At 45.4% G+C, this 27,987-nt stretch overlaps 1 protein-coding gene across 3 annotated transcripts in view; it reads left to right on the top strand.

The window, feature by feature from the left end:
- The first annotated feature begins 7,608 nt into the window (after positions 1 to 7,608).
- LOC110551816 (quinone oxidoreductase-like protein 2) overlaps positions 7,609 to 27,987 on the top strand; it is a 30,442-nt gene continuing 10,063 nt past the window's right edge. For 2 of the 3 annotated variants that reach the window (XM_021642629.2, XM_021642630.2), the window contains exons 1-8: positions 7,609 to 7,857; positions 10,362 to 10,458; positions 12,629 to 12,687; positions 13,179 to 13,244; positions 14,116 to 14,225; positions 15,595 to 15,676; positions 19,363 to 19,544; positions 21,588 to 21,816. In XM_021642629.2, coding sequence (XP_021498304.1) covers positions 7,633 to 7,857; positions 10,362 to 10,458; positions 12,629 to 12,687; positions 13,179 to 13,244; positions 14,116 to 14,225; positions 15,595 to 15,676; positions 19,363 to 19,544; positions 21,588 to 21,816 — 1,050 coding nt within the window. In that variant the 5' untranslated portion in view covers positions 7,609 to 7,632. The remainder of the gene's footprint in view (positions 7,858 to 10,361; positions 10,459 to 12,628; positions 12,688 to 13,178; positions 13,245 to 14,115; positions 14,226 to 15,594; positions 15,677 to 19,362; positions 19,545 to 21,587; positions 21,817 to 27,987) is intronic. The other variant, XM_060364518.1, reaches the window with a different exon arrangement.

A 27,987-nucleotide genomic window follows, 5' to 3' on the forward strand; every position in this document is an offset into this window, starting at 1 on the left:
CGTCTGCCATGTCCCAGGCACAGAGCCAGGTACTCAGAATGCAGACCCTGAGAACTCACCACCTCCATTCTGGAGTTTCTTAGACTTTGCTCAGAATAGAGAGACATTAGCACATCATAAAACCAGATGCTGAGGGCTTTGTTGACTCTGTGTAGTGGTCATGTGAAAACAGGGGAAGGGGTTGAGTCTGTGTAAAGGTTGAGGAGAGTGAGCTGGTGTCAGGGTAACAAGAGGAAAGAGTGCTTCAATTCAGAAGCTGCAAGAAGATTTTGAGGAAAAGAATCCAATTAAGGAAAGGGATGGACAGACAGGCGTACACACATGGTTGAAGCATTAAGGGTTGCAGAGGAGAAAACTCCACAGAACAGGAACAGGCTGAGAAGAACGAGCAGAGTATTGACGTGAGAAACTTCAACAAGCCAGCCATGACAGAGCAAGATTGACAAGGCAAGAGCAGTCTCAGTGGCACTGGGGGTTGGTGCACAGTGGGCCGAGTGAATGGAAGATAAGTTTATCTAATAAGCGTATTCGAAAAGCTTAGTGGGCTTGGCTGTGAGGAGATGGCTATGATTTCATAGGGAGGAATGAGGAACGAGGTAAGAGCTTTGTTTTGTTTTCTCTGTGTATGACTTAATTGTATACATAGTCACATGCCACGTGGAAGGAGGCGGTGGGGAGAGAGGAGTTAACCCAAGAGGGCAAGGTGGGATTAATGGGGTTAATTCCTACCTCACAGAGTCTGAGGATTAAGTGAGATTCCTGTGGTGAGGCCTTTCTTAAAGATAATCATACATGCGAAGTATGATTATCCTGCTGTTGAAATAACATCCCCTACACACCATCACAAGGCATGTGAGCCTGCTTATCTCTTGTCAGCGGAGATAGGCAAGTCTCATTCTGGATAGCCTTTTTGTGTGTGCTGTTTTCCCGTTTCCTCCTGCTGCCACTTCAGGCACTGGAGTCCAAGAGCCGCTTTAGCTCTCCTTGACATTTCTTCCTGCCAAACAACACAACTCACCAGTTTCCCTGGGTCACAACAGGAAGCTGGAGCTTGATAAGCAAGAGCTTGATAAGCAAGGGAGAGGACAGGAGCCTCCCTGTCGTTATTAGGAAGTGGGATTAACATCTAGACCCCTTGGGAACTTTGTTTTCCCAGTTCATTAACTTTTTTTATTTTTCATTTTTTTATTTTTTAAATCGGGGAACAGGGGAGCCTCAGGGTCCACAAACTAGAATGTTCTCTCACAGACATTTGATCTACCCTCTCATCTCAATTTAGGAACTGTAAGTCCCACCAGGCAGGGTTTTGTCTGTTTTGTTCACTGTTGTGTTCCCAGGGTCTAGTATCTGTCTGGCACGTGGTGTTGTTTAATAAATATGTGTTAAGTGAATTGATTGATCCATTTATGTGTCCATTGATCTGAAAGAAAAGGCATGTATACATACAGAGATAAAGAGCAATCAATATGATTCTAAGAAGCATATTCTGTGTCAGGCATTTTGCATACATGATATCTGTAATCACATTCATTTTAAAAATGGGGAAACTGAGATTCAGGAAGAAGTCTTTTGGTTGAGAATTATGGGTTGGAAAGTAATGGAGCCAGAGCTCCTAACTGCTCAACTTTTAAACTTACACTCTATCTCAGCCCCATCTTTAACTGTTCATTGGCTCAAACCAGAACTGGACCATCTTGAACTTGCCATATTCTCTTGTATACAATCCTTTACCTAGGACAACCCTGACTGTGCCTTCTGGCTGGCTAATACTGTTAAAAATTATTAGTCAAGCTTTCCTAAAATGATAGTCTCTAGCAAGGGTTGTTTAACTTTCCTCTGTGCTCCCACAACCCCAGTTACACTTCTCCATCATTGCACTCCTTCATCATAGAACAAATAAAAGACCTTTGTGCTTCACTTCCCTAGATGGTGAGACTTTGGTTTGATTGTTTGTTTTTGGTTTTTTGAGACAGGGTTTCTCTGTGTAGCTCCAGCTATCCTGGAACTTGCTCTGTAGACCAGGCTGGACTTGAACTCATGCCACCACTGCCTGGTTAGATAGTGAGACTCTTAAGGGCAGGGATTGTGTCTTAGTGAGGACCATTTGTTGAACACCCTTGTATACTTGCTTTTCTGTGTTAATCCTCACAACTTCTACCCAAGGAGCCACACTGAAGCCTGCTTTACCTAGGAGAAAGTAGAAGTTTTGAGAAATTAAACAACTTTCCCAAGATTACAGTGAGAAAGTAGCTAAGTCAGGAACCAAATGCAGGTGTGTCAAATTCCGAAGCCCAAATTCCTTTTACTGAGCTGTTCTTAGAATTATCTGTATTGCTCACAGCTTGACAGTGGAGGTAAAGAGATGAATACCAACGTGAACAAGAGAGAGTTTGTATAAAGTTTAGTTTTTTGGAGTGGGGAGGCAGCACGTGGAAGGGGAGAAGTTCTCGGCCCTGGAGAAGGTGGGAATCATAAAGTTTTCATAATATTGCTAGGATGCTTAGGCATTTGTTCACTGGTTCCATAGTGATGGTCCAGGGTGGAAAAGAGTTGTTTTCATCAAAATACTCATGGTTAGTTTTGGAGAAATGACAGTGACCATAACCTGGGTCATTGTTGCTTCAAGAAGCCAAGAATTTAGCCCAAATGCCTGCTGGTACCTGCTTAAGGAACAGCTTGTAACCAGGCAATCCAGTCAGAACACTGTTTCATTAGTCACATCGTGCCTCCCTGTACATGTGTGAGTGTTGCTTTTCATAACCACAGTGCTACATCTTACACAGTATACTTTTAAAAGAAACCAATGCATTCTCAAGGGTATGGCTATATGGAACAGGGTAGTAGCTCCTAATTATATGCTAGCATTTTCCCCCCTGCACTTGTTCTTTAACTGCAGGCATCCTCGGAGGCTGCTTTCACTATATTCTTTTCTTTAGGGAATTATTCTCTTTTGTGGGACCGAGAGACTGTAAAATTCCTATAAAACGAAGCTTAAAACTCCCAAGCAAAGCATGGCTTTACAATGAATTGTATAATACCTTCTTTGTCTACTTCAGAGGGCATTTGGGGGAAGCTCAGTGGGTGGCTGGAAACTGTGAGAGGGGCTCTGGCAGCAGGCAATTAGGATGATGCTAAACTGCTCTATTTCCTAGATGTGTGGCCTTGGGGCAGGTTACTTAGCCCCCTTCAGCCTATATTCCAGATCCATAAAAGAGTGGGAAAAAATAGTATGTTAGTGTCCTGATATATAGAACCATTGTGAGAGTTAATGAAACCATAGAAAAGGACTTGGAAACTGCTCTGCTATGTAAGAAACCAACAAGTGTTCATTCTAATGCTAATTGTCATTATTCTCACTGGTAAAGATGAAGCTGTTTAGCTATTTGGGTAATGGGGATTTGAAACTTATGAAGCACTATGAAAAAGTGAAATAAGGATGATGATGAAGATGCGTATACAGAGAAATGAAATTCATCCAGCATGGTAGAAACAGTAACACACAGGAATATCTGATCCTTATGCTGTTTCTACCACCACCTTAGTTAGCAATGTGACCTTGGGCCAGACCCCACCTACGTTGTTTCTTACAAATGAAGCAGTTTGATCAGAATGTCTTTTTGTTGTCATTATTTCTTGAGACACTGTCTCTATCTCTCTCTATCCCTGGCTGTCCAGGTTAGTCTTAAACTCACAGAGCTCCTCCTGCCTGTGCCTCCCAGGTATTGGGATTAATGATAATATTATCCTGAATTCCATCTCAGATCAGAAATCCTGATCCTATGGGGGTTGGAAAAATAAACTTTTGATTGTTCCTGGGATGGAATAGTTCAGAGTTCCATCCCCAGCAACCACAGGGTTCACAATAGCTTCTAACTCCAGTTCTAGGGCATCTTACTCTCTCTTCTGGCCTCCGTGGATTCCTGTATGTGGTGCACATAAACTCATGACTGCACACACACACACTAAATAAACAAACAGACAAATAATTAAAGACACAAATAACAAATAAACAAACAACCTTTGGGATTTGTGGCTTCAGTTATGTGCTACCAGCAGCTTTCCTACACAGCTTGAAGCGCGGCCTGCATCCCTCCCTCTTGGCATTCACTGAGTAGTTGCTATGTGCTAGACAAGGAGGCAGCAGAAACAGCCTTTCTTTTCGAGATATCTCATTGGACAGCACATTTTTACCGTGGAGGATTCTTCTACCTTCCCAGCATCGTCCTGCTCGCCCCCCAGACCTCCAGCAGCTTCTGGATGTTAAATGTTATCTCTCCATGTGATTTGCACCCGAAGGGAGAGAGTCCTCTGTTACTCTTTTACTTCCCCAATGTGCCCTCAGGCTGGGTTGGAGGCAGTGATCCGTCTCCCGCCTCCTTGAGGGAGGACTCAGGGTTCAGACTTAGTGGCTGGACGCTAATTTCCTAGAGGCCTCACCCTTTGTTCTTCTTTCCACCTCACTCTCAAATAAAGCTAAATAACCAAGGCAAGCAGAAACAATAGCTGAAAGTAGTCAGCAAGGCGTGGTGCAACACCTTGATGGACAGGCTAGGTGTTTCTTTTGCTACCATGGCAACTACCATTAAACGCCCTGTCACCCTTTTGACCGCTCTCTGTAAACGGGAAAGTTATTTTACACGTAAGTGATCAAACCAACTCAATTACCTAAAATACTCCCAACACCTTTCAAGACTCTTCTTAAAAAGATTACTATATTTTTAGATGTTTTCATAAATGTTGAATGCGGTACTGAAAGATTTTCTTACATTCATTGATCTTCATAGTCTCTGAGAATGGCAGAATATTGTGATAACAATAATGGAACATTTTCCCCCCCTGGGGCTGGAGAGACATCTTGGTGAGTAAGAGTGATTGCTGTGCAAGCTGAGGACACGAGTTTAATCCCAGCAACCTCCTGAAAAGCTGGAGGTGGTCATGTGCATGTCTCTAAACCCAGTGCTGTGGGAGGTGAAGGAAAGAGGATCCCTGGGGCTTGCTGAGCACTGGCCTAGCTCCAGGTCCAGGGAGACAAGGAACAGGGCAGGGAGTGGGAGAGTAGCACACTCACATCCTTCTCTGGCCTCTGTGTGAGTATAGGCGTGTTCACATGAACATATACCACACATACTTTCCTCCCCCAATATACATGAAAGCATATTCCATAAAAGCACCTAATTGAAAAATAAAAGACATGATACTTAGAGTTACTTCCAATTAACTTGGAAAATTAATATTAGATACCTGAGTTCTCATTCAACAATTCATTAGATACATATCTATTAAATACTTAAAGGTGTCACGAGTTATAGAGATACGGTCAATATAAACAAAATTAAGAAATGTTTGCCAGGGCTGGGTGTGGCGGTGTATACCTTTCATCCCAGTACTCTGGAGGCACTGGTTGGGTCTCTTATGAGTTCGAGGCCTGCCTGGTCTACATTTAATATTCAGAACAAACAATCCTCATTACAGACTTCAAAAATTAGAGATTCATTGTTGTTGACTATCTTCTGGCAACCAGGAACCCACCCCCACCTCCATGCTAGGGATCGAACTCAGGGCCTCACAGGCTAGGTTGGCACTCTACTACGGAGCTATATTACCAGCCTACAGTATGCTACAAGCTATACAGCCACCACCATTTGGTGGTGACATTGCATTTGCTCACAATTCCTGGCTTCTTTCCTTTCTTTCCGCATTGCTGAGGATTTCCAGGGCCTCAAGCATGCTAGGCAAGCACTGTAGCACTGAGCTACATCTCCAGCTACTTGTTTCAGCTTAAATGCTTGGTTTATAGACAGTTTACAAAGGGCTTTTGTGTCTGTCTTATTGGAAACAAAGGTTTTAAAAAGTCTCCTCCTGTTGGAGACATTGTTTTTCTTCTGCTGTGTATACCGAGCTAAAATTTCCCAGTGGTGGCCATTCTAATGACTGTGATCCTCTACTGGACACCTGAAGTGGTTGTTTGTTCTTGGGTTCTTCATCCATCAAAGTCTTTAGGTCATAAATTCAGAAATGAATTCTTCATTTTTGCTTTACAGTTTCCCTTTTTTTTTTGATTGCTCTTCATTTCTGCTCAAATGTCTTCTCTTTATGGAAGCGTTAACTGAGGGAGGGAACCATTAAGGAGGTGGTCAAAGAGGTGGTAGAGTTGGGTTTCAACCAGTGACTGATAACTCTTTGACCATGTATCTTTTAAAGACATTATGCTGTCATTAAATGCTAATTAACCAATGATACATTCTTCCCATGTATGAGGCATAATATGTGCCTCATACTTTGCTGGTGTATATTTGCTTGCTGTTTTAAGTAGATCTAACTAATTTATATATAAAACATATTATATATACACATATATACGTATATATATATATATATAGTGTTTTTTTTTTGTGTGTGTGTGTAATAAGGCTCATTTGGAGGTTGGAGGACAATTTTTTGGGAGTAGGTTCTCTCTTTCTACCATGTGGGTTCTGGGGATTGAATTAAGTTTGTCAAGCCTGGTTGCAAGCACCCTTACCCACTCAGCCATCTTGCCAACTCCTAACCAATTATATATATCTATCTCATGTGGACAATACTGCTCTTAGTTCTCGTAGGATGCACCTGTGCACCTCGGGATTGTGTCAATGAAGCACATTTACTAAGTGTTGAACCTAGTAGGCCTCTGGAACACAAAAACCATTACATTTTGGCCTGACTTTATATTTTTCATTAACTAATGTTTTTAGACAGGGTTTCTCTATTTAGCCCTGCCTAGCCAGGAACTGGCTATGTAGACCGGGCTGGCCTCAAATTTACAGGGATTCGTCTAGCTCTGCCTGTGAGTGGTGGGATTAAAGGTGTTTGTCACCATGTTCCTTTATTTTTATTTTTATCTGAGACAGGGTCTCACTATGGAGTTCCGCCTGACTCTCAATTTTCTTGCCTCTGTCTCCTGGGTCCTGGAATTTCAGGCGTGCGCCCAGCTGGTTTGTCTTTAATTGGACATTCTCTTTGGATTTGCTTAGGATCGGTTGACACCAGACCATTAGTAACGCTTTAGTTTTATCATAATTAATCCTATGTGAGAAAATTAGTAGCAAGAACACTAGCAAGATGTTCAAAAGCAGATATCAAGGCATTCACCTATGCACTTAGAACTTCTTTCTTACAGAGAACCCCAAAATACCACTGAAATGTTGCCAAATATGTATTTAAGCCAAATATAGATTCAGCAGCCTCCCAGGCACATGCACGTACTCCCAGCACTTAGGAAAACAGAGGCAGGAAGAGCCCACGTTCTAGGGCAGCCTGGTGAACACAGCGAGTTCCAGGTCAGTGAGAGCTATGTAGTGACACCCTAAAGACTGTCTTAATCTGGGGTAACCGAATCATTTCCCTCAGACCCTCCTCTTTGCTTTCCAAAACTGAGGACCAGCTCACAGGCAGCGCAGCCCATAGTCTAGCCCTAGAAGCAGGGTGGGGCTGATGTTCCCGGGCGAGGATGAGCTCCGCCCGTCCGTCGGGTGGCTGGGTCGAGGGGGGGGGGAGGGGGGAGAGGGGGGGAGCTGTCCCAGGACGCCTTTCCGCTCTCCCGCGGGCTCTTCCTGCCACACGCTGGCCACGCCCCCCGCGACTTGCAAGCTGGCCATGGCGGCGCGGCTGTGTGCACGGTGCCTCCCTCCGGCGTGGCTCTGCAGGTGCAAGCCCGACTCTCCCCCGAGATCCCCCCACCTCCAGCACGCGCCCCTTTTTCTTCGCAGCAGGCAAGCCGGGCAGGGCCAGCGCCGGCACTACCGCGCCGCACTCTGCGCCGATTTGAAGCAGCCCCTGGCCATTGAAGAGATGGCTCCCCGCCCCGTGGGGCCGCACGAGGTAGGGTGACAGGCCTGACCCTCTGGATGCCTCCACCTAGGGTTCGAAATCTCTGCCTCTCTCCGCCCCACGCATTCGTTGTCTGCAGTCTAGATCCTGGTTCCCAAGCCTAGGGAGCGTCCTAGTGGCAGGAGCTCACCCACTCGAGGGTGGAAGGTCAGGCCCTTTCAAGGTTCACAGAAAGGCCAGAAGTGTCAAGGCAGCGGTCTCTCAAAACTCACGTCGAGGCCTCTTTCGATAGCTCCAGGGCGGTTGCCTTAGGAACAGCGTCTGATTTACACCCGACTTTACATAACAATACAGATAAAAGGATCCTTACACTTCGCTTAGCCCCTCCTCACTGTCAGTGTCAAATTATCTTCTGTTCCCTCTCCCTAAACCATTGCCTTGTCTCAGTCTGGGTCGCTCTGACGTCCTGCAGTAATTCGCGCTGGGATTCTTTTCCTGTTGTGGCTCCTGCCTGGAAATGTGAAAGTCACCTTGGCCTTGCCTGTTGGCCACTCTGGTGACAGTATGTGACAAATATGTAGCAAGTGTGTCTTCACTGATGAGCAAGTTAGGCATCACTGATGAGAGACAGAAAGGCAACTGCAGCCCTGAGAGGTCACCACAGCGGAGCCTGTGGTTAAGATGGATTATTGGAAGAGCACGAGATGACAGCCACCCTGCTTCTTCAGATTCATGTGCCCAGAGCTCATCTTTAGTCATTCGTTTCTGGGAAATCACTGCCTTTTTTTTTTCTCAAGACACCAGGCTGGTCTTGAACTTACGATCTTCTTGCATCTGGAGTACAGAAATGCCTCACCACTGTTGCCTAAGTTGTTCCTTAATCAAAACGGAGTGGCTTGACGGCGTGGGAGTGCTGTCAATAACTACTCCAATTTTCTGAGGCTGAGGCCTGGCCTCCTCAGCTTTGCTATTTGTATTGTAAGGAGTTAACTTGTGAGAGCTGTATTTGTGTTATTTTTATTTGCCGTTAAATCCCTGGAGTTTGGATGGGCCCTGGCATGTGGCACATGCTTAAAGAACTGAGAAATGGATGATTTTTTTTTTTTTTGTAGATTTAAAAAAAATGGCTTTTAACCAACCTGACACCTCGATGCTAAGCTTAAACAAGTAAATACCATTGATTTAGTATGCCAACTGGCATCTTCCAGGGATTCCAACCCTTGTTAGGATGTGTTCTCTAATGAGCACCAGAGTCCTCTGGGCCTGCTCAGACAGACAGCTGAGCCTTTCCTTCCTGTGTATGATTCAGCGTGGGGTGCGGCCTGGAAGTTTGCATTTCTTCCCTTCTTCCTTTTTTTTTTCTTTAAGACAGAGTCTCACTCTGCATTCCTGGCTGGCCTGGAACTCACTATGGAGAGCCGGCTGGCCTGGAATTCGCAGAGGTCTGTCTTTCTCTGTCTTCTCAGAGCTGTCATTAAAGGCACATGCCTCCACACCTGGTGAAGTTTGACTTAGGAACAAATGCCCAGAGGATGCCTCTGGTGGTCCAGAGCCAACCAACCACCTTGTGAGACTCGCTGGCTGGTTCCTCAAAAACTCTAGCACAGTGGCTCCCAACCTGTGGGTCATGGCTCCTTTGGGGGTCGAATGATCCTTTCACAGAGGTCCCATATCAGATATTTACATTATGATTCATAAAAGTAGCAAAATTACGGTCATGAAGTAGCAACGAAATAATGTCATGAGGAACTGTGTTAAAGGGTTGCAGCGGTAGGTAGGTTGAAAACCACAGGTCCAGAGATACCACAGGCCAGGTGGTTCTGTGTCAGTGATGCTTTTGCCAAGAGCGTAGAAGACAGGGAGTTAGGCTCTCCTCTTGGATTTCAGCTCAAGTTGTCTGTGCTTAGCTCCCTCCTCCCCCACTTCCTGGCATCCTGCTGTTCCAACCTTGGTGTGAACTCACTCTCTCTCTCACTCCTTTGTCTTCTCTTCCAGTTCTCACTGGGTTTTTCTTTCTTCCCAGAGGCGGGGCATTTGCGCTAACCATTGCAAGCTTTCACCTCCTAGTTTGAAAAATGAACCCTTTGCTTCTATTAGCCCAAGGGTTACTCTCCTAGTTTCTCTTGACATTCTTCAAGGGGTCACATGCCCTCATTGTGAGCTTTCTCCTGTCTTTAGTACTTTATGCTGGGTTATAATTTAACAGGCATGGCGGCATGGCGGTTCAGGTTTATAATTCTGGGAGTCCCCGGAGGGAAGATTTCAAGTTTGAGGCCAGCCTGGGCTACACAGTGAGATGCCGACTCAACAACAAAACCACGTATGGCTTCATTAGATTCATTATTATTTAGCTGGTGCCTTCTCTGCCTTACTTTCACGTCCACAAAGACAGAAACTTGGGTCCATTTTGGCCTTATAATACTCTGGCTCATTGTTCATTATCTGGCATATGGCTGTCATTCACTCAGTAACCCTTTTTGAATTAATTATTATTGAATGAACATTGTCTCTAGGGTGTACACTGCTCTGTTTGGCTGAGCTGTTTTCTTTTGCAGGTCAGAGTAGATGTTCATTTCTGCGGCATTAACTTTGCTGATATTTTGGTCTGTCGTGGTCAGTATCAGGAAAAGCCTGCTCTTCCCTTTACACCTGGTGAGTGCTGCAGACCAAGGGATGACTTCAGGAAAAGGAGAATTGTGGGAGTTTTCAGAGCCACGTGCATCTCCGCAGACGCTCCTCCCCACTCTCTGCCAGGCTTGACTAGCAAGGTTTCTCAGTGTCGGTACCTCCAGCATAGCCTTATAGACAACACTCAGTGATTGACTTAGATTTTCTGTCACTGTGACAAAGTGAGCTTGGGGAGGAAAGGGTTTATTTGGCTTACACTTCTATCACTGAGGGAAGTCAGGGCAGGAACTGAGGCAAAAGCCAGGGACAAACGCTTCTTGCTCTTAGGTACGTGTTCAGCTATCCTTCTTGTATGCCCAGGCCCGTCTGCCTGGAGATGACACCATTCCCACGGGGGTTGACATCAATTAGCAATCAAGAAAATGCCCTACAGACATGCCCGCAGGCAAATCCAACTGAGGCAACCTCCTAATTGTGAATCCCTCAGATGCTTCTGGGCTGTGTCAAGCTGACAGCCAAAGCTAACTAGGACGTCCACTGACTGTTTTACAGTGAATAAACAGGCAGCTGTTTGCACATTGCTGTGTTCACCAGAATTCCTTTCTGTCAACCCTAGTCATTACTTTTGCCTTTTTTAAAAAAATAATTTTATTTGTTTTTATTTCATGTTCATTTGTGTTTTGCCTGTATTTATGTTTGTGTGAAGGTGTCAAATTGCCTGGACCTGGAGTTACAGAGAGTTGTGAGCTGCCATGTGGGTTGCTGGGAATTGAACTTGGGTCCTCTAGAAGAGCAGCTGGTGCTCTTAACCGCTGAGCCATCTCTCCAGCCCTCCTTTTGCCTTCTTAGTGTTGCCTCAGTTTAATTTTTCACCGAAGGATCATGAATATGTTTGCAGCTATGACCTGTAGCCGAAATCAGCACAAACTTGAAGAAACTGAATACTGAAGGTCCAAAAGGAAGAAGAGGGAGGAAAAAGTTTAGTCATGTCCTAGCAGCTCACTGTCTGATTTTCACTGCGCTCTGTCTAAAAGGTTACTTAGGTTACTTTTAGGCCTTTTGTTTTTTTGTTTTTTTTTTCAAGGCAGTGTTTCTCTGTGTAGCCCTGGCTGTCCTGGAACTCACTCTGTAGAGCAGGCTGGCTTTGAATTCACAGAGATCCACCTGTCTTGGCCTCCCAAGTGCTGGGATTTAATATGTGTGCCACCACTACCTGGCTGCTTTTAGACCTTTATTTAATATGTGGCTAAAAGACTGAATTCTGTTGTTGAAGTTTATTTAAGAAAGTCTAAGTAGAGCTTAGTGTGTTTATGGCAGACGCATGTTTTATATAGATAAATATAAAGGTTATAGTGATTGCATGATTGCAACATAGCTGGTGTGTTTGGGGTTTTTGGCTCTGTTTTAATACTAGGAACCATTTCCTTCTGTTTGTATTTGCTGAAAGAAATAGACCAGAGGAAGATGTCACAATTAAGTTATTCCCCTGGCAGAGGAAGTAAGAAATGCATAGCTATGAGGTTCATGAATTTCAGGGGTAGACGAAGAAAGGGCAGATGACACTAATTCATCCTGCTGAGCTGAGCACTGTCTGAACAAACACAGGTCATGTCCTTGAGGACTGCCTCCAAGTTCAGCAAAGGGGACAGAGCAGCAGATAGGTATAATTTGGTGATCATTGTAGTTGAGGTTGTGCAGGAGGCCAGTGATCAGGGTTAAGAGTTCCTGTGCATCTGTGAGTCTCTGTACTTTTGCATATTCTTGAAAAGATCGTGGTCAAGAGTGGGACAGCCATAACGTATATGTCCTAAGCATGAAATCTTATGTTCATTATGCTGTGTTTTGAGTACCCACTTTTTACTTTAGTTAAAATGATGGGCATTCAAAATGCAATGGTTCCCAAATCAGACAATGAGGCCTGTTGATCAGTTTTTCCATTTCTAGGTTGCCAAGCTTCAAAGAGAACCTAATATATACATATATTGCTTTTCTCTCTCTCTCTCTCTCTCTCTTTTTTTTTTTTCCTTTTGAGACAGATTTTCTCTATGTATCCCTGGCTGTCCTGGAACTATCTCTGCAGACCAGGCTGACCTCAAACTCACAGAGATCCACCTGCCTCTGCCTCCGGAGTGCTGAGATTAAAGGCATGCACCACCACCACCCTGGCTGGTAACCTAACCTTTGACTATTCTAGGAATGGAGTTTTCTGGGGTCGTCCTGGAGACAGGAGCAGATGTCAGCACTGTGAAAAAGGTAAATCAGTTAAAACCCCAGAATGTGTGTGTAGCTGTAAGAAACGTGCTAATCTCATTTATACTCAGAAGGTCTTGCTTCTCCTGGTCTTGCCATGTGACCAAGACGGAAGGAAAAAATGAATTTTGAATGAAGAGCTGAGGGGACTTGGTGGAAGTTTCTGGCCTCATTAAACTATTTGACTATAAGACAACATTTGGTCTTCAGTTACTGAAAGGATAAAGAATTTTAAAGTCTGAATCTCAAGTGAAAGCAAGTAGTCACAGGAATTTTTATTCCTCCCAACTTTTCCTTCCTAGGTTCCCTTGTTGTATAAAATGTGCCTGTATTGGCTTGGTAGCCTGGTGGCAGTATTGAGAAAACTGTGGTTCTGGTTTTAAACTGGAAATGACTCTGAACAGATATTAAGGCAGCGCTGTGTCTTATGGATCAGAGGTGTGTGTTTTGGAATGCAAGGCTGTGCCTTTGAACATATATTCTTCTCCCTCCAGGGAGATCCAGTTATCGGAGTGAGTGGCTTTAACGCTATGGCCGAACAGTGCATCACTGACGAGAAGGTACCTCTAACTCTCAGCATTGGTGGACACAGACATTTCTCCTTCTCCTTTGTTTGCTCTAGTGTCCTTGTCTCTCTTCCTCACTCCTTTTGCATTTGTTTCATTTTATCTTGTTTCTTAACCAAGCAGTTTTTTTCCCCTTCAAATGCTAAACTTTTTTCTCTATTGCCATGATAGCCCTTGCCCAGAGTTTTTTTTTTTTGTGTGTGTGTAGAGTTTTCTTTCTTTCTTTCTTCCTTCCTTTCTTTCTTTCTTTCTTTCTTTCTTTCTTTCTTTCTTTCTTTCTTTCTTTCTTTCTTTCTTTCTTTCTTTCTTTCTTTCTTTCTTTCTTTCTCTTTTTCTGTGCCAAGCAATTGGCTGGCCATTCATTTGGACCATATTTAGTGAGTTATAGTTGAAAAACTGGTTTTGCACATTGAAGTGGACATCACAGGCTTATTTTCCTATAAGCACATGGAAGTAGTCTGCGCCTGACACAGAGCCAGCCAAGGTAGCCAGCCAGCCCTGGAGGGGCTGAGCAGGGTGTAAATGGCGCCCCCTAGTGGGACGTGTTATACGGATCCTTATGGGTACGGTTCAACTTTGCTGAGGTAAACTTTACCGAACACACAGCTCACCCGTGACAGCATAGTAAGCCGGGGTCTGTTTTCCACCACTTGGCTCCTTTTGGAGCAGACGCCAGCCTTACAGGTCTGAAGTCTGACACACCCAGGTCCTAAGCCCTACTTCCGCTTGCTCGGTCCTGACTTGTACTCCTTAATGGGTGATGATAGATGTGTGCCATTTGTTGGACTAACCCACCCAATCAAACCATGTCCTCTGTGACCAGGTACATATGTTTACCACTGATTGCTGTTATGTCTTTGTATAGAGCCTGTGGAGGGTTCCAGAAAACATCTCTCTGCAAGATGCTGCAGTCCTACCTGTATCTTACGGCACAGCTATTTTGGCTGTAGATCATCGGGCCCGTGTCCAGCCTGGGTGAGGACTGTGGAGGAGACAGAGGGTTAAGTGGTGCTTTCTTCTGCTGTTAGAAAGGCCTGACAGGACCTTTCCTGAAGCCCATCTACACGGTGTGCTTGGTGTTTCTAGCATTTGGGAAGAAAGGCAGGAAGATTAGGAGCCCAAGGCCATTCTCAGCAACATAGTGAGTCAGACGTCAGGGTGAGCTACAGGAGCTAAAACTTAATCCCCTCCCACTCACCTCTCTTGTTCTTTTCTCTTGCCTTTCCCTTCTGCTTCTCTTTAGCTCAAGTTCCTTTACATTGAGGGAAGGCAAAAGAGAGGTATTTTTTTTTTTTTTACACTAGAGACTAAGGTCATTCTTTTGCCTCCGAATGGTAGAACTTGGAATACGAAATTGGAAAGGGCAGTTCCCTTGAACCTGACCACTTTGGTGGTCACTTCATAGGAATACTTCCAGTTTACACACCTGGTTTATTTTTACTTTAATTTATTTATTTAGACTTCTAAGACAGGGTCTTGCTATGTAGCTGGCCTGGGGCAATTTATATAGCCCAGGTTAGCTTCAAACTCAGAGCTTCATCCTCAGCCTCTGAGCGCTGGCATCACAGGCATGTCCCATGTTCCTAGGTGGAAGCTGGTTTTAAACTAGCTTCCTAGATATGTATAGTATGTGTTTCTGTGAGGCTTGCTTGGTTGTGGCAAATAGGGTTTATTTTATCTATCTATCTATCTATCTATCCATCCATCTATTCATTTATATTTGAGACAAGGTTTTTCTGTGTGACCCTGGCTGTTCTGGAACTCAGTCTGTAGACCAGGCTGGCCTTGAACTCACAGAGATCTGCCTGCCTCTGCCTTCCAAGTGCTGGGATTAAAGGCCTGTACTACCACCTCCTGGCTATGGATGTTTTAAATGTAAAAGTTCTAGAATCTTCCCTTTACTTGGGAAACTGGCCATCCATCTGTTCAGAGAGGTAGCCTTCAGAGTTGCTGGTAGCCTCATTTGAGCAGTGGCTATTCCATGACCAACACCTTCTAAAATCAGGCGGTGTTTATGTGAGAATGCCTGTAGGATGACATTTCTGAAGCATACGTTAGTATGGTTGCTCCAAGGAACAACTGCTGCTGCCATGAGAGAGAGGCTATCTGAGAGACTGAGACCTTCTACCCAGAAAGTCTTTAGAACCAGACTAGGTTAGCGCCGATCCAGGAGTCATGCGCATATCCTGCCCCTCAAGGCTGGCGAACGGATGTTACATGAGGGCTTGAATGAAAGGGCCTCTGCCATTCTTGCTGGAAAAAGCTCTGGTCTCTGTCTCTGGAATCTTACCACTGGGTGAGCTTTGAAGGTTTCTGCAGTAATGTTTGTCTTCCCTTGGCACAGAGAAACTGTTCTAGTGACGGCAGCCGCCGGAGCCACAGGCCTTGCTGTGATAGATGTGGCGACAAATGTTCTCCGGGCCAAGGTATTTATATGTTAGAGTCTCCATTAAAAATTAACTCCAGTGTTTAGGCATAAGACATATCAATTCACTTGGCAGGTATCATCGGAAGGGCACTAGGGACGGACAGTACTGAGAGTGAGGTGTGCCATCTGCCTGATTCCCCACTAAAAGGAGACCTAGCTGTGTGCCAGTTGGCCCTTCAGGTAGCAGAACCTGGCAAGGGTGTCTCCCACTCTGGCCTCTGCAGATGCTCTTTCCTCCACCTGAAGTGCTCTGAAATATCTCCCTCTGATTTAAACTTAACCTCACGCACCTTTTCAGGTACCTCTGTCCTCAGGCTAGATCAGTCTCCTCTCCCTGCTGCTTACGTATGGTCTCCTACTACCCTATGCTTCTGTTTCTTAGTACATACCTCACTGTGTGATTGTTCCTTATTTGGGCCCCTTCTCCTGGTCTGTGATCCTCGTGAAGGCCAGGAGAGTGTATGGCTCATGACTAGTTCCAGGAGACAGTGGCAGAAGGGCAGGTTCATTGGCTAGGCCAGAGGTAAGAACACCTGAACCAAGAGATCGCTGAAGTGGGGAAAAAAAAATTAGAGAATTCAAAGACTAGAAAGCATCCTGTGAGTCAGAAAAAGCCCTTAAAGGTCTTGGAGGGAAGTTCCCGTCCCAGCTCTGCTCCCAGCTTAAAGCTTCTGTTGCCTCATTTGTAAGACGTTGCTTCCATAGGGCTGCTGGGAATGTTGAGATTCTATGTGCAGTGTGCCCGTCAGAGGTATGGAGTGTCAGCATGTGTCTCCACCGAGTCCTGTTTGCTATTGTTGGGCTCTGAGTGGGAAGAAACCAAGCTAACGTTTGGAATTGCTGTTTCCTGAGACAGCACAGGAGGACGTGGAGAGCTGGTTGGCCACACTGAGAGCAAGGTTCCCATGGCGCTTGTGGCTGGGATGGAGAGACAGCACATAGAAGGAGAATTCTGATGGTGTCTGGATTGGTGTTAGGTAGCAACTCTCCTTTCTCACATTAGTTTCCTTGGGGAAGGAGATGTGAGTTCTAAGAACGACCTCAGGGCCTAAGAGGTTTCTTTTGGAATATTAACACATTTCATGTTAACAGGAAGGGCTGCAGGCTGTCTTAGGGAGAGAGATCATTATTAGTCTTCACGTCTCTTTAGCATTTTACAAGAATTGAAATTATACCATTTATTTAGTTCTAAGAGATTAAATAGAAAAATTTGCTTCAATTCAGATATTAAAAGTCATCCGAGCTATATCTCGTTTTGAAGCAAAAATTCCTCTAGATATAAGTAAACAAGAATAAAGGTTAAAAATGTTTCCATGCCCCCTACTTGGCACAGGTCTTCTGATCACACCTTCTATTCACAGTGTAGCATACTATACTGCTTCCAGAGTGTGTCCAAAGCAATTATCTTAGCCTTGATCCTCGCACTGCCCCTGGGAGATGAGTTCTCCAAGTGTTTATTGTCTCTGCTTCACAGATCAAGAAAGGGGAGCACCAAGAGAGAAAGTAACTCGCTGTAGGTCTCACTGGGACCTGGTGACAGTCTATGGATGGGATCAGGTTCCTGGTCCTGGTCTGGCCTCTGTTCGCCAGGGACCTCTGTGAGAATAGCCCTCAGTAACCCGTACTGTTGAAAGGAACATTTGAAAGGAGCTTTCAGTTCCAAATAGTTATGGGTGAGTTGGAATCCTTAATGGGCACTGATGTCCTTTAGTATCTGAATACAATTTTTTTAAACATGTCAAAGATTTTATTTAATAACCAATAGCGATAAAGCTAGTATATCTAACTCAAAGAGAATTTAACCATCACATATACATAGCAATGCTGAAATGAGTTTACAAATGGTTGAAAATGGTCATTAGGGGCAATAAAAATGAGGCTGGGTCTTACTTCGTTGCCTACGCTGGTTTCAGACTCTTGATTCTCCCACTCTGGCCTTGCAGGCAGATGGACTTTTAGGCACACACCACTTCAACTGGTTCTGTACTGCTTTCTTAGGGGTAAGATTCTTGAGCGGTACAGGCTGAATATCCCTAATCCAAACATCTACACTTTGCAGTACTTCAGTCTGAAAGTATTCTGAGTGCTGTCAAGATAGATAGTTCCATACCCGTGCTTGTGAGAAAGGCTGTAGTAAAAACACAGGCATGGCTTAGCAGGCAGAGCTCAGTGGTAGAGTAATTGGTTGGCATGTGCAAGGCCCTGGGCTCAGTCCTTAGCACCATAAAAAAACCAAACAAACAGAAAAGAAAAAAGAAAAAAAAAAAAAACTGAGCTTCTTTATATCCAGGGGTGGTAGCATATGATATGCTCCTGTTATTGCCAACATCAGAAGGCTGGGGAAGGAGGATGGAAAGCTAGAGGCCAGCCTGAACTGTGTAGCACAATCCTGCCCCAAAGAAACCAGGCAAGCAACCTACTTAACACAGCTAGAAAGGGCCCCCATCTAACAGTCAAGCCAAAATTGCCTTCAGGCTTCACGAGTGCAGGTTCTGAGCATCACCTTGGACTTGGAGGTGGGTGTTCTCACTGACAAGGCCCCTCTAGGTGACACTTCCGGGCTTGCAGCTTTGGAACTTTCAAGATCCTGGACTTGCCGCGTGTCTGTGTCGTATGTCTTGTGCTTGCACCTTCAGCATGGTTTTCCCCAAGAATAACGGGGTGGAAAGGTCATGCACGTTGGACTGAGGCCGTGCTGTTGGCTTTGGAGAGTTGTTCTGCCGCCTGCTACTGGGGTGACTCTGGCTGGATTGCTCAATCTCTCTGACATGATGGGGTGGCAGTTATTGTTGCCCTTCTCCACCCGTGTTCCTCTGATGTTTCAATAGGATAAGCGATCACCGATGCCTGACAATAGCCGACTTACCTAACAGCCCCACCCCCAAGGAGCTTTGAATTCTGTGTTCCACTTAACTTTAGAAGTCTTTTTTTTTTTTTTAATTTATTTTTTCACTGATGACCTGGAGACATTGTCAGGCAGTGGAGAGGTTAAATGTGTGGAGAAGTGGATTTGAGTCTGGGCTGTATAATTTCCTTAACTTCTCTTGCCTCAATGTCTTTAACACGGAGCTAATGGTGTGGGTTTTACTGAGCTGTCACAAATGAATGAATTATTCCCATTCCTAAAAGCATTTAGAATAGTGCCCAGGCAATAGTGACACAGTGTGTTAGTTCTTCCTGAGAGTTTGCTGGGGGTGACACAGCTGGTGAGTAGAAGAGCCAGGATTTGAACCCTGGTCTCGCTGACTTCAGGAATTTCCCCTGATCCTCCCTTGGGAGGGCTTTCCCAAAGATGCTGATCTTCAGCATCTAGACCGGATGTCTTTGGCTTGTGCCTGTGCAGCCTCTCTCTCTCCCTGCCGCACACCGCGTCTTGCTTTCTTGACTCCAGGTGTGATGTCCAGTTTGTATTCTTATCACGTGGCTCATGGTGGGTGCTCATTAAATGGTGGAGAAAACTTTCAGCCTTTTAAGCCATCTCCCAACTAGAAATTGGGTTCCTCTAACTGTGTACTTCAGAGCTTAATGGTACATGGAAGGCCCAGTAGGATGCTGTCATTGTTGGGGTCAAGGCCAGTGCTTGGGCAGGAAGAGCTCCTTGAGAAATGCTGGGGTCTGGGTTGGAGGGATGTACCCCTCCTACGACATGGTCTGGACCGTTGGAAACCTTGTGTTTTTACTCAGGTCGTGGCTGCAGCTGGAAGCGACGAGAAGTGCAAGCTGGCGATGCAGAGGGGTGCACAGTACAGCGTGAACTACAGCCGGGGCAGCCTGAAGGATGCAGTGAAGAAGCTGGTGGGCAGCGACGGGGTGAATGTGGCCATTGACATGGTGGGAGGAGACATCTTCCTGGAGTCGCTCCGCAGGTGTGTGCACCGCTCTGCCCAGAACGCCTGGAGCCAATGCTCCACAGAACCTTCCTGCGTCTCTAACTCTCAGCTTGGTTCCTCTTTGCCTTTGCTGCTCACGTCTCCTGTAGGCATCAGCGTCAACCAGGATAGCTGAGTGGGTGGGTGACAAGGAACAGAAGCAGAGAAAATCAGGAAATGCTTAAATATAGTAAAAACAAAATACTCAACTGGAAAATATTCAAAAAATGACTGCAGACTCTTTAGTTGGCAATGCCGAAGAGTTTAGATATTAGCCATGTGTTAAATCTAGCTCTCAGCCCCCCCCCCCACTAGGCTGCTTTAAATACATGGGGGTGTGGGGTCCTGGGGATATCATTGTTCAGATGCGAGGATGGCTGTGGCTGCAGCTCTCCGTTTGCCAGCTGATTATGCACCAAGCTCCTCAGATGGCGCTGGTCCTGCAGCAGCTAGCTGTATGCCTCCTTGGTTTGTTTGACTGACTGTGTCACTGGACTGTTCCACCTTATCAGTTCTTCGTGTTTCACCCAGGGCTTTGAGAGCATCATTCCCAACTGCCTTTCCTCCCTCTCTTCCTGGATTTCTTAAGACAGGGTATTTGCTGTGCTGTCCTGAAACTCACTCTGTAGCCAAGGCTGGCCTTGAGCTCCTGATCCCCCTGCCTCTTGAGTGCTGAGGTTACAAGTCCACATGAGTCCCCACACCTGGCCTGGTTTTATTTTTCACATCCGTGCTCTGTAGTTTGTCTCAGTTTGAAGTAGAAAAGCCAGAGCAGCATGAGCAGCCTGCCCACAGAAGGGCTCCAGTTAGCACTGGGAAGAATCCAGAAGGGCTCTTTCCTGGGCTGGGAGGCAGAGATGTCGACACTCATCACTCATGGTGCTCGTCCTGTACTTAGCGAAGAAACAGAGGGGGAGTGCAGAGACCAAGTGGACTATCCTTCTTGTGTCTTCCATCTTGCCTTCTGGATAATTGTGTTTTGAAAAATAGCTTCTCAGTTCCTTTCTGAAGGAGAAAAACAAACAAACAAACAAACAAACAAACAAACAAAACAGACAAAAAACTGAACCGAACAACCATGCACATCTTTTTTTCAAAGACCTGAGTATAGAACTGATGTGTAACATAATCTATGGTACTTTTTCACAATGGTCTGCAGAAAATGTGGGAATATTTGTAGACTATCCAGAATTCTCTAAAGAAGTACTATGCCTTACGGAGTCCTAATGTGTCTTTGTTTAAAGTGGCTCCATATTCCATCATCTGTCTTATTTCCACTGCCTAAGTTCAAAATCTTCAAGCTGACCTGTCTTGAGATACCTGTCTTGACCTGTATTGAGTGACATTGGTTGATACCCAGTATCCTTCTACAGTTGAAGAGACAGCTTTGATTCTAAAGCACACTGTCCCAAAGGACACCTGTGTGACAGCATGAGACAGATTTCCTTCTTTGCAGAGGCCGAATGCTAGTGTGTGTATGTGTCACACTTTATCCTTTCATCTGCTGAGGACCCTTGGCTTGTTTCTACCTCTTGGTTCTTTGGGAATGATGTTGTCATGGACATAAACAGGCACAGAGAGCGCTCAGTGTTCTGTTTTCAGGCCTCTTAAGTATACCCAGCAATAGAATTACTGAATTCTATTTTTACATTTTTGAGGAAAAGTCACACATAATAGGAGCCCCCATTTTGAAATAAATCCTACCTATAAAACTCGAGAATTTCATTTTTTTCCAGATCCTTGCTAGTAATTGTTTTCTTTTTTATAAAATAGTAGTCATCTTGATGGGTATAAGTATCCATTGCTTGCCCTTCCCCCCCCCTCTCTCTGGGTGTGTGTGTGTGTATTCATATTGATCCCAGAGGCTGACATCTCAGTTTGGCTAACTGGGGACCCCGGTCTCTGCCTATGCCTGGGGTGAGTGCTGGGGATCGGAACATAGGTTCTCATGCTTGTACCACAAGCCCTTCTGAGCTGTCTTGCCAGCCCTGTCCATTGCTTCTTACAACCTTTTCTCTTCTCCTTCCTCCTTGCCCTCAGCCTGGCCTGGGAGGGCAGGATTGTGGTGTTGGGATTCGCTGGAGGAAACATCGCATCTGTACCCAGCAACCTGTTGCTGCTGAAAAACATCTCTGCCATGGGCCTGTTCTGGGGCCGCTACCAACACCAGGACTTCGCAGTGTTTTCCAAGAGCATGTCCTTAGCCCTGCAGTACTGCCAGCAAGGGCTCATCCACCCACACACTGGTGCTGTGTTCAAACTGGAAAAGGTGAGATACCTCATAAGGAATGTGGGACAGATAAGGCTGGGAAACAATCTGTGTCCAATCTGGCAGCCTTATCGCTGAGTACCGTACACTCTCCTTTTATGGACTGAAAAGGTAAAAATGCTGTCCTGTGTGTTGGGATGTCCACACTACCTAGCCGAGTATCACAGGCTTCAATGTGTCCAGATTCCTGCCAGCCTCCTGGCTCTATCACTGGTGACTCAAGTGGAGGAAAGTTACAGGGCTTTAGAGAATAATTTACATGTGTTGATTTGAACCTTGAACTTTGCAACACAGAGAGTCCCGAGGAGGACACACTTGACCTGACCTTTGGTTTTCAAATATAGGTGCCTCAAAGTATAGCCAGATGATCTGATCTGGGTACTGTGACCAGACCATAAATCACGCTGGGCACCAGAAGACAATCTATCCATTAGTCACTGCAGTTAATTCTGCTAGTTATTCACTCCCTGTTTTCATTCCCCCACAGTCTCATTAATGTGGCTTAAACTTCCTCCCCAGCAGAACTGCGTGCACTCATATGTGTGAATGTGAGTCCACCAAGCACTTCCTGTGATGCCTGCCTTTCTCTCAGGACTTTTTTTGTTTGTTTTAATGTTAAAATAACCCAAACAAGAACTGTTTGGTAGCTCTAGTCAGCGATGAAGACCACATCCTGTTCACACGTGGGTTAGCAGAGGTTAGGCTCTCAGCGGCCCACTTCTTGGGTTCCCCGCTTGCCTCCTGCTTTGTTCCTGTGACCAGGCACATTTTCTTTGAAGCAGCTTGTGTCCTTTATCTTTTTAGTCAAGGATGTAGCAAACTGTCGATAGAGGATCTGACTGGCAGTTAGGGAATTGGTTGTATTCAGTTCTAGCCCTGTTCGCCTGCTTCCTGACCTTCAGTTTCTGCCGTGGCGTTGAGCAGAGGGACATTATCTGCGGTTCTCAGACGATGCTTCGGGAACTGTGGTGGGGATGTGGGTGGGAAGTGGAGACCACAGCCGCTGCCCTCCGCAACCACATCTCTTCAGAAGCCTAAGTGGTTGCACGCTTTTACTTTTTCATTCATATTTTTCTTTTAAGAAAAAGGTTTTTGTGGCTTGGAGACTTGAAAATTACCACATCCGGTCCCTTTCTGGCTTTGGCTTTTTGTCATCCTGAGGCCCTAGGTAGAGGATGAGACTGATCAGGGAAACAAGTTTTAGTAGAAGGTCTCCTCTCCTCCCTCCAGTAATGCGTTTTCAGTGTTGCTGAGGCATGGAAAAGAAATCACTTTAATTGTCCATGTTGCTCTTCTTTCCTCCCAAACAAGAATTAGCTCCAATTACCGTCTGTCAGCCTCCATTTGCCTTTCTGCCTCCCAGCAAGGGCCCTTCACTAGGATCACCTGGATCTGCCCCCTCTGCTGACCTAGGTGCTGGCTGTGGCACCTTGCCAGGCTCCCTAACACCAAGCCCATCCACACCCCACACATTTGCTGCTTCTTTCTGTGTCTGCGACCAGGCAGACAGTTTACAGAGATGCCGGAGGCCAAGCACTTTGCATGCGTTAATTCACTTAACATTCCGAGAAACTCTTTGCGGTTTACCCGTTGTCTAACCACTTCTTGCTGGTGAAGAAATTGGACCCAGAAGCCCAGAAAGCTGCCCAAGGATGTGCCGTGTCAGAGCTGATGTGCGGTCATCGCTAGTCGCACACACCAGAATCTCTCTGCTTGTGCCCATGTCAGGCTCTCTTTAGATGGGCCAAGAAGTGACATACTGGTTTGTTTGTTTGTTTTTGTTGTTGTTGTTTTGTTTTTGTGTTTGAATACAGGATCTCACGCTGTAGCTCTGGCTGGCCTGGAATTCCCATATATATCAGGCTGGCTTGGAACTTAGAGAAATATGCCTACTTCTGCCTCCCAAGTGCTGGGATTAAAGGTGTGTGTCACCACAGCCAAACCATACTGTATTCTAGAGTACGACTATTATCTAGCATAGAAATATCTGCATGAAAGAACTATCTTGTAATTAAAATAACCAGGACTCCTGTATTTACTAACGCAGTGACAATTTATGTATTTTGTTTGTTTAAAACAAAGGGGAAGTGAATATGTACTTGGTTTTACTGAACTTTACTTTTGATTTAACCATTAATTATTTGTCAAAACCTGTTGGGATTGGAAAATAATCACTGAACTTAAAAAAAATCTATGCAGTGTCAGAGAGCTTGGTGCTTTTACAGGTGCGACCTTGGCAGCTCATATTAAGAGGACGATAAGCTTTGTGCTGTTGCTCTCTTTGTAGGCTGGACCGTGCTTCGGGAGCCATCTCTTTCTCCTGTTCCTTGCAATCTCTTGCTCAGTGGCCATCCTTCCCACAGAGCACAGACTCCACGTGGGCAGGGCTGTGTGCTATCCTTACCTCTCCAGCTATGGGTTCTAGCTGTTGTCATTCACGTGTATGTTGAAGGACTTACTGAGGTCACAGGCCCAGGGTTCAGAGGTTGGCTGTGAGTAAATTAGACTTTTTCTCTGTCCTCATTTACAAACGGGGCAGTAACATACCCTACCTGCTATGCTCTTGTGAGAATTTAATAAGATTATACATGAAAAAAAAACCATAGTAAATTTAGTTAACTTCCAAATGTCCAAGATAGCATTGTTATAAAGTACAGAATTGAGCTTTTCCTGTCCCCATGAAGTGCAACTTTTGCATTGACATCTCAGAGGACAGGATTAGAATTACACTCTTCGGGTTTTGAATTTAAGCTGGAATTCAACCGTTTACAATAGATTGATATCTGTGCTGTGCTGGGTAGATTACATATCCACCTATGATCTGTTCAGAGAATAGCATTGCTGAGACATGCAGTCTGTCTTCTTCATGAAGCTGGCTGTACAATCCTAACCTAACACGACACTTAAATCTCGCAGGTCTGAGATTGTTTCTTATCTAAAAGTCAGGTGAAGTCATCACATGAATATAATTAATGACTAAGAATTGTTTGCTTCAGAGTTCCTCTGTACAGGTGGAATATGCTTTTTAAAAATTTTATTTATTCACTTTACATCCCGACCATAGATCTCTCCCTTGTCTCCTTCCAGCCCCCCCCCCCCAGTCCTCAGAAAGGGGAAGCCCTTCTCCTTTACCAAGTGGCCACAGATTATCAAGTCTGTTCAGGACTGCCTGCATTATCCTGTTCATCTGTGGCCTGGCTATGCCACCCCACCTGTGGGAAGTAATCGAGGAGCATACACCAGAGTCCATGTTTGAGACAGCCCCTGGTCCTCTTCCTAGGAGGACCACATGGAGACTGAGCTGCCTATTGGCTACATCTGAGCAGGGGCCTAGGTCCTCTTCATGCATGGTCCTTGGTTGGTATATCAGTCTGTAGGCCCTGCTGGGCCCAAATTTATTGGCTCTGTTGGTTTCCTGTGGAGCTCCAGTCACCTCTATGTCCTTCGTCCCCCCCACTCTTCCATAAGATTCCCTGTGCTCTGCCCAAAGTTTAGCTGAGACTCAGCATCTGCTTCAATCCCCTGCTGGGTGGAGACTTTCAGAGGACATCTATGGTAGGCTCCCATTCTGTTCTCTTTCTTCCACCACTTTCAGTGTCTATTCCATTTGCCCTTCTGAATGGGAATTAAGCATTCTCCCTAGGGTCTTCCTTGTTACTTAGCTTCTTAAGGTCTGTGGATAGTGGTGTGGTTACCCTATATTATGTGGCTAATATCTGCTTATGAGTGAGTATATACCATGTGTGTTTTTCTGGGTCTGGGTTACCTCACTCAGGATAATCTTTTCCAGATCCATCCATTTGTCTGCAAATTTCATGATGTCCTTGTTTTTAATAGTGGAATAGTATCCCATTGTGTAGATGTACCACAGTTTCTTTATCCATTCTTCAGCTGAGGGACATCTAGGCTGTTTCCAGTTTCTGGCCATTACGAGTAAAGCCACCATGAACGTGGTTGAGGAAATGTCTTTGTTATACGGTGGGGCATCTTTGGGGTATTATGCCCAGAAGTGGTATAGCTGGGTCTTGAGGCAGAACTATTCCCAATTTTCTGAGAAAGCACCTATTGATTTCCAAAGTGCTTTTACTGAGGTGGAATATTTTTAAAAGCAAAACTTAAGACACTAGAGTACTTATTCCGTTGAGCCAGATCCAGTGGGTGGAGTTTCTCATATCTGCTATCCCCACCTCTAACCTACTCTCCCACCCCGCCCCCAGCCTCTGGCCACTCCGCTGCTTGTCCTGCTTCTCTGGGATGCTCTCACAGTGGTCTGCACTCATGCAGCCTTGGCAGCTATTCCTAGCAGGCATCTCCTCACACCAACTGTCTCTTGTTCCCTGGAGCAAGGTGGACCTTAAAGCCAAGCCTCCCTCCATGGCACTCTTCATAGCCGCTGCAGCTGGGGAGCAGACGCTCGAGCTAATGGGCTCGTAGAAGCCTCTGCTTTCCCCAGGAACAGCACAAGGCCTGGTAATGCCCTGAGAAGTATAGCGCGCACCGCACAGGGCAAGCTTTGAGGAATGGAAGCCATCAGGTAAATTGCTTTATTTTTCTTCCCACTGACTGTTTTACATGGCTTCTCCGGAGAGGTTCCATATTGTTGGTTGGTCATCTTCCCAAAGGTCCAGGCCGTGGGTGAGGACAGGGGGTTCAGGCTGAGGAGGTGAGAGGTGGAGGGTCATCCCAGACACCAGGAGTCAGGTGAATGCAAGCTGAGGGTGAGAAGATGCAGACTCATTTGTTCCCGGAAGAGAGAGCACATACATAGCTTTGGGAGACCAACCAGGTTCCTCCACACCATCTCTGAGCCTGCCATTGGTTGTTTGTCTCTGGGCAGACTCTCCTCTGTAGTCACGTCTGCTGAAGTTGCCCCAGGCCGTGAGCCCTAATGGCCCTTTGCCGGGATGCCCATACCATACGAGCAGAGGTTCTGTATGCTTCTGGAGCTGCATCCAGGTAAGGCTGTGACACACCCTCTTGCAGCTTCCATCTTCCTTTGATTCAGTTTCCCTTTCCTCATATCCTTGCTGGAATTGCATTGCAACCATCAATGAAGCATTAGTGTGAGTGTGTGTGTGCATGTGTGTGTGTGTAGCTCTGATCATTTATTTGTTAGCCTTAAAGATTTATTTTTGACTGGACTCAGACTTATAAGTAGAAGCTCTCAGTGAAGACAGCCTACGTCTCTTGGCAATCTGTTCCTGACATTTTTCTTTGGCTTCTTTCATTCTCTTGGCCAAAAGTTTAGCACATTCTGCAGCCTCCTCCATGTTTTTCTTAGCGTGTGTTTCTTCAGAGCACTTGGGTTGCAGGACACGTGGAGTGACAAGATGCTGAATCTTGGGGCTTTGGTCCTGGACTTCTCACCTTCTTTGTTTAAAGGGCTTTCTAACAGCGTATTGGTGGACCTCATCTTCTTTAGAGAGACTGAAAAGCTTTTGAATTCTGCTGGCTCTTTTGGGGCCCCAACTCTTTGAGGCATAGTAGTGTCTGTTAGTCAGGAATATCCCCGACCTTCCTCAGCTTGGCATCCACGATGCATCCTGGAACAGACTTGCACTTTCTCTCTCTGTTGTTCCTTGGTCTACAGCAAGAATGCCCTTACTCAAGAGCAGATGCACTCTGCTGTGGGTCAAGACATACTGCCTTACGGGAAAATCCTGTTTGTGTTCCCAACACTGATTCTCTCCTTTCAGTCTTCACCCAGAGCATCAACAGCTACTTCTGTGCTGTGCTTCTCAGAGAAAGCATGAAGTTTGTGTTCGTTGTTCATTTCAACGAGTTTCTGACAGCCTGTGTCTGGGAAAGAGAGTTTTCAACTTCATCTTGACATGGTTGACTGCCTAGAAGGTGCCACAAAGAAGAGTACTTTCTTTTTTTTTTTTTTTAAGTGATGTTTATATTCTTTGAGAATTTCATAAATAGATTTTGATCATACTCATCCCCTTTTTCCAGCTCCTTCCAGATATTCCCCCACCTTCCTACCCACCCAACTTTATAGTCACTCATTTCTCTACTGCAGACTCATTGGCCTCCTAAGACCCATCAAGTTCAGTTTGTGTTGGCTGACTACTCTTGGGAATGGGGCTTGTGTTGTGCTTCAGTCAATATACCGGGTATCACTCTGCAGAAGAAAGCTGGTTTCCTTTTCCCAGAAGCAGGTAAATGCCA

Source organism: Meriones unguiculatus, chromosome 11, assembly GCF_030254825.1.
Source record: "Meriones unguiculatus strain TT.TT164.6M chromosome 11, Bangor_MerUng_6.1, whole genome shotgun sequence".
Taxonomy (NCBI): domain Eukaryota; kingdom Metazoa; phylum Chordata; class Mammalia; order Rodentia; family Muridae; genus Meriones; species Meriones unguiculatus.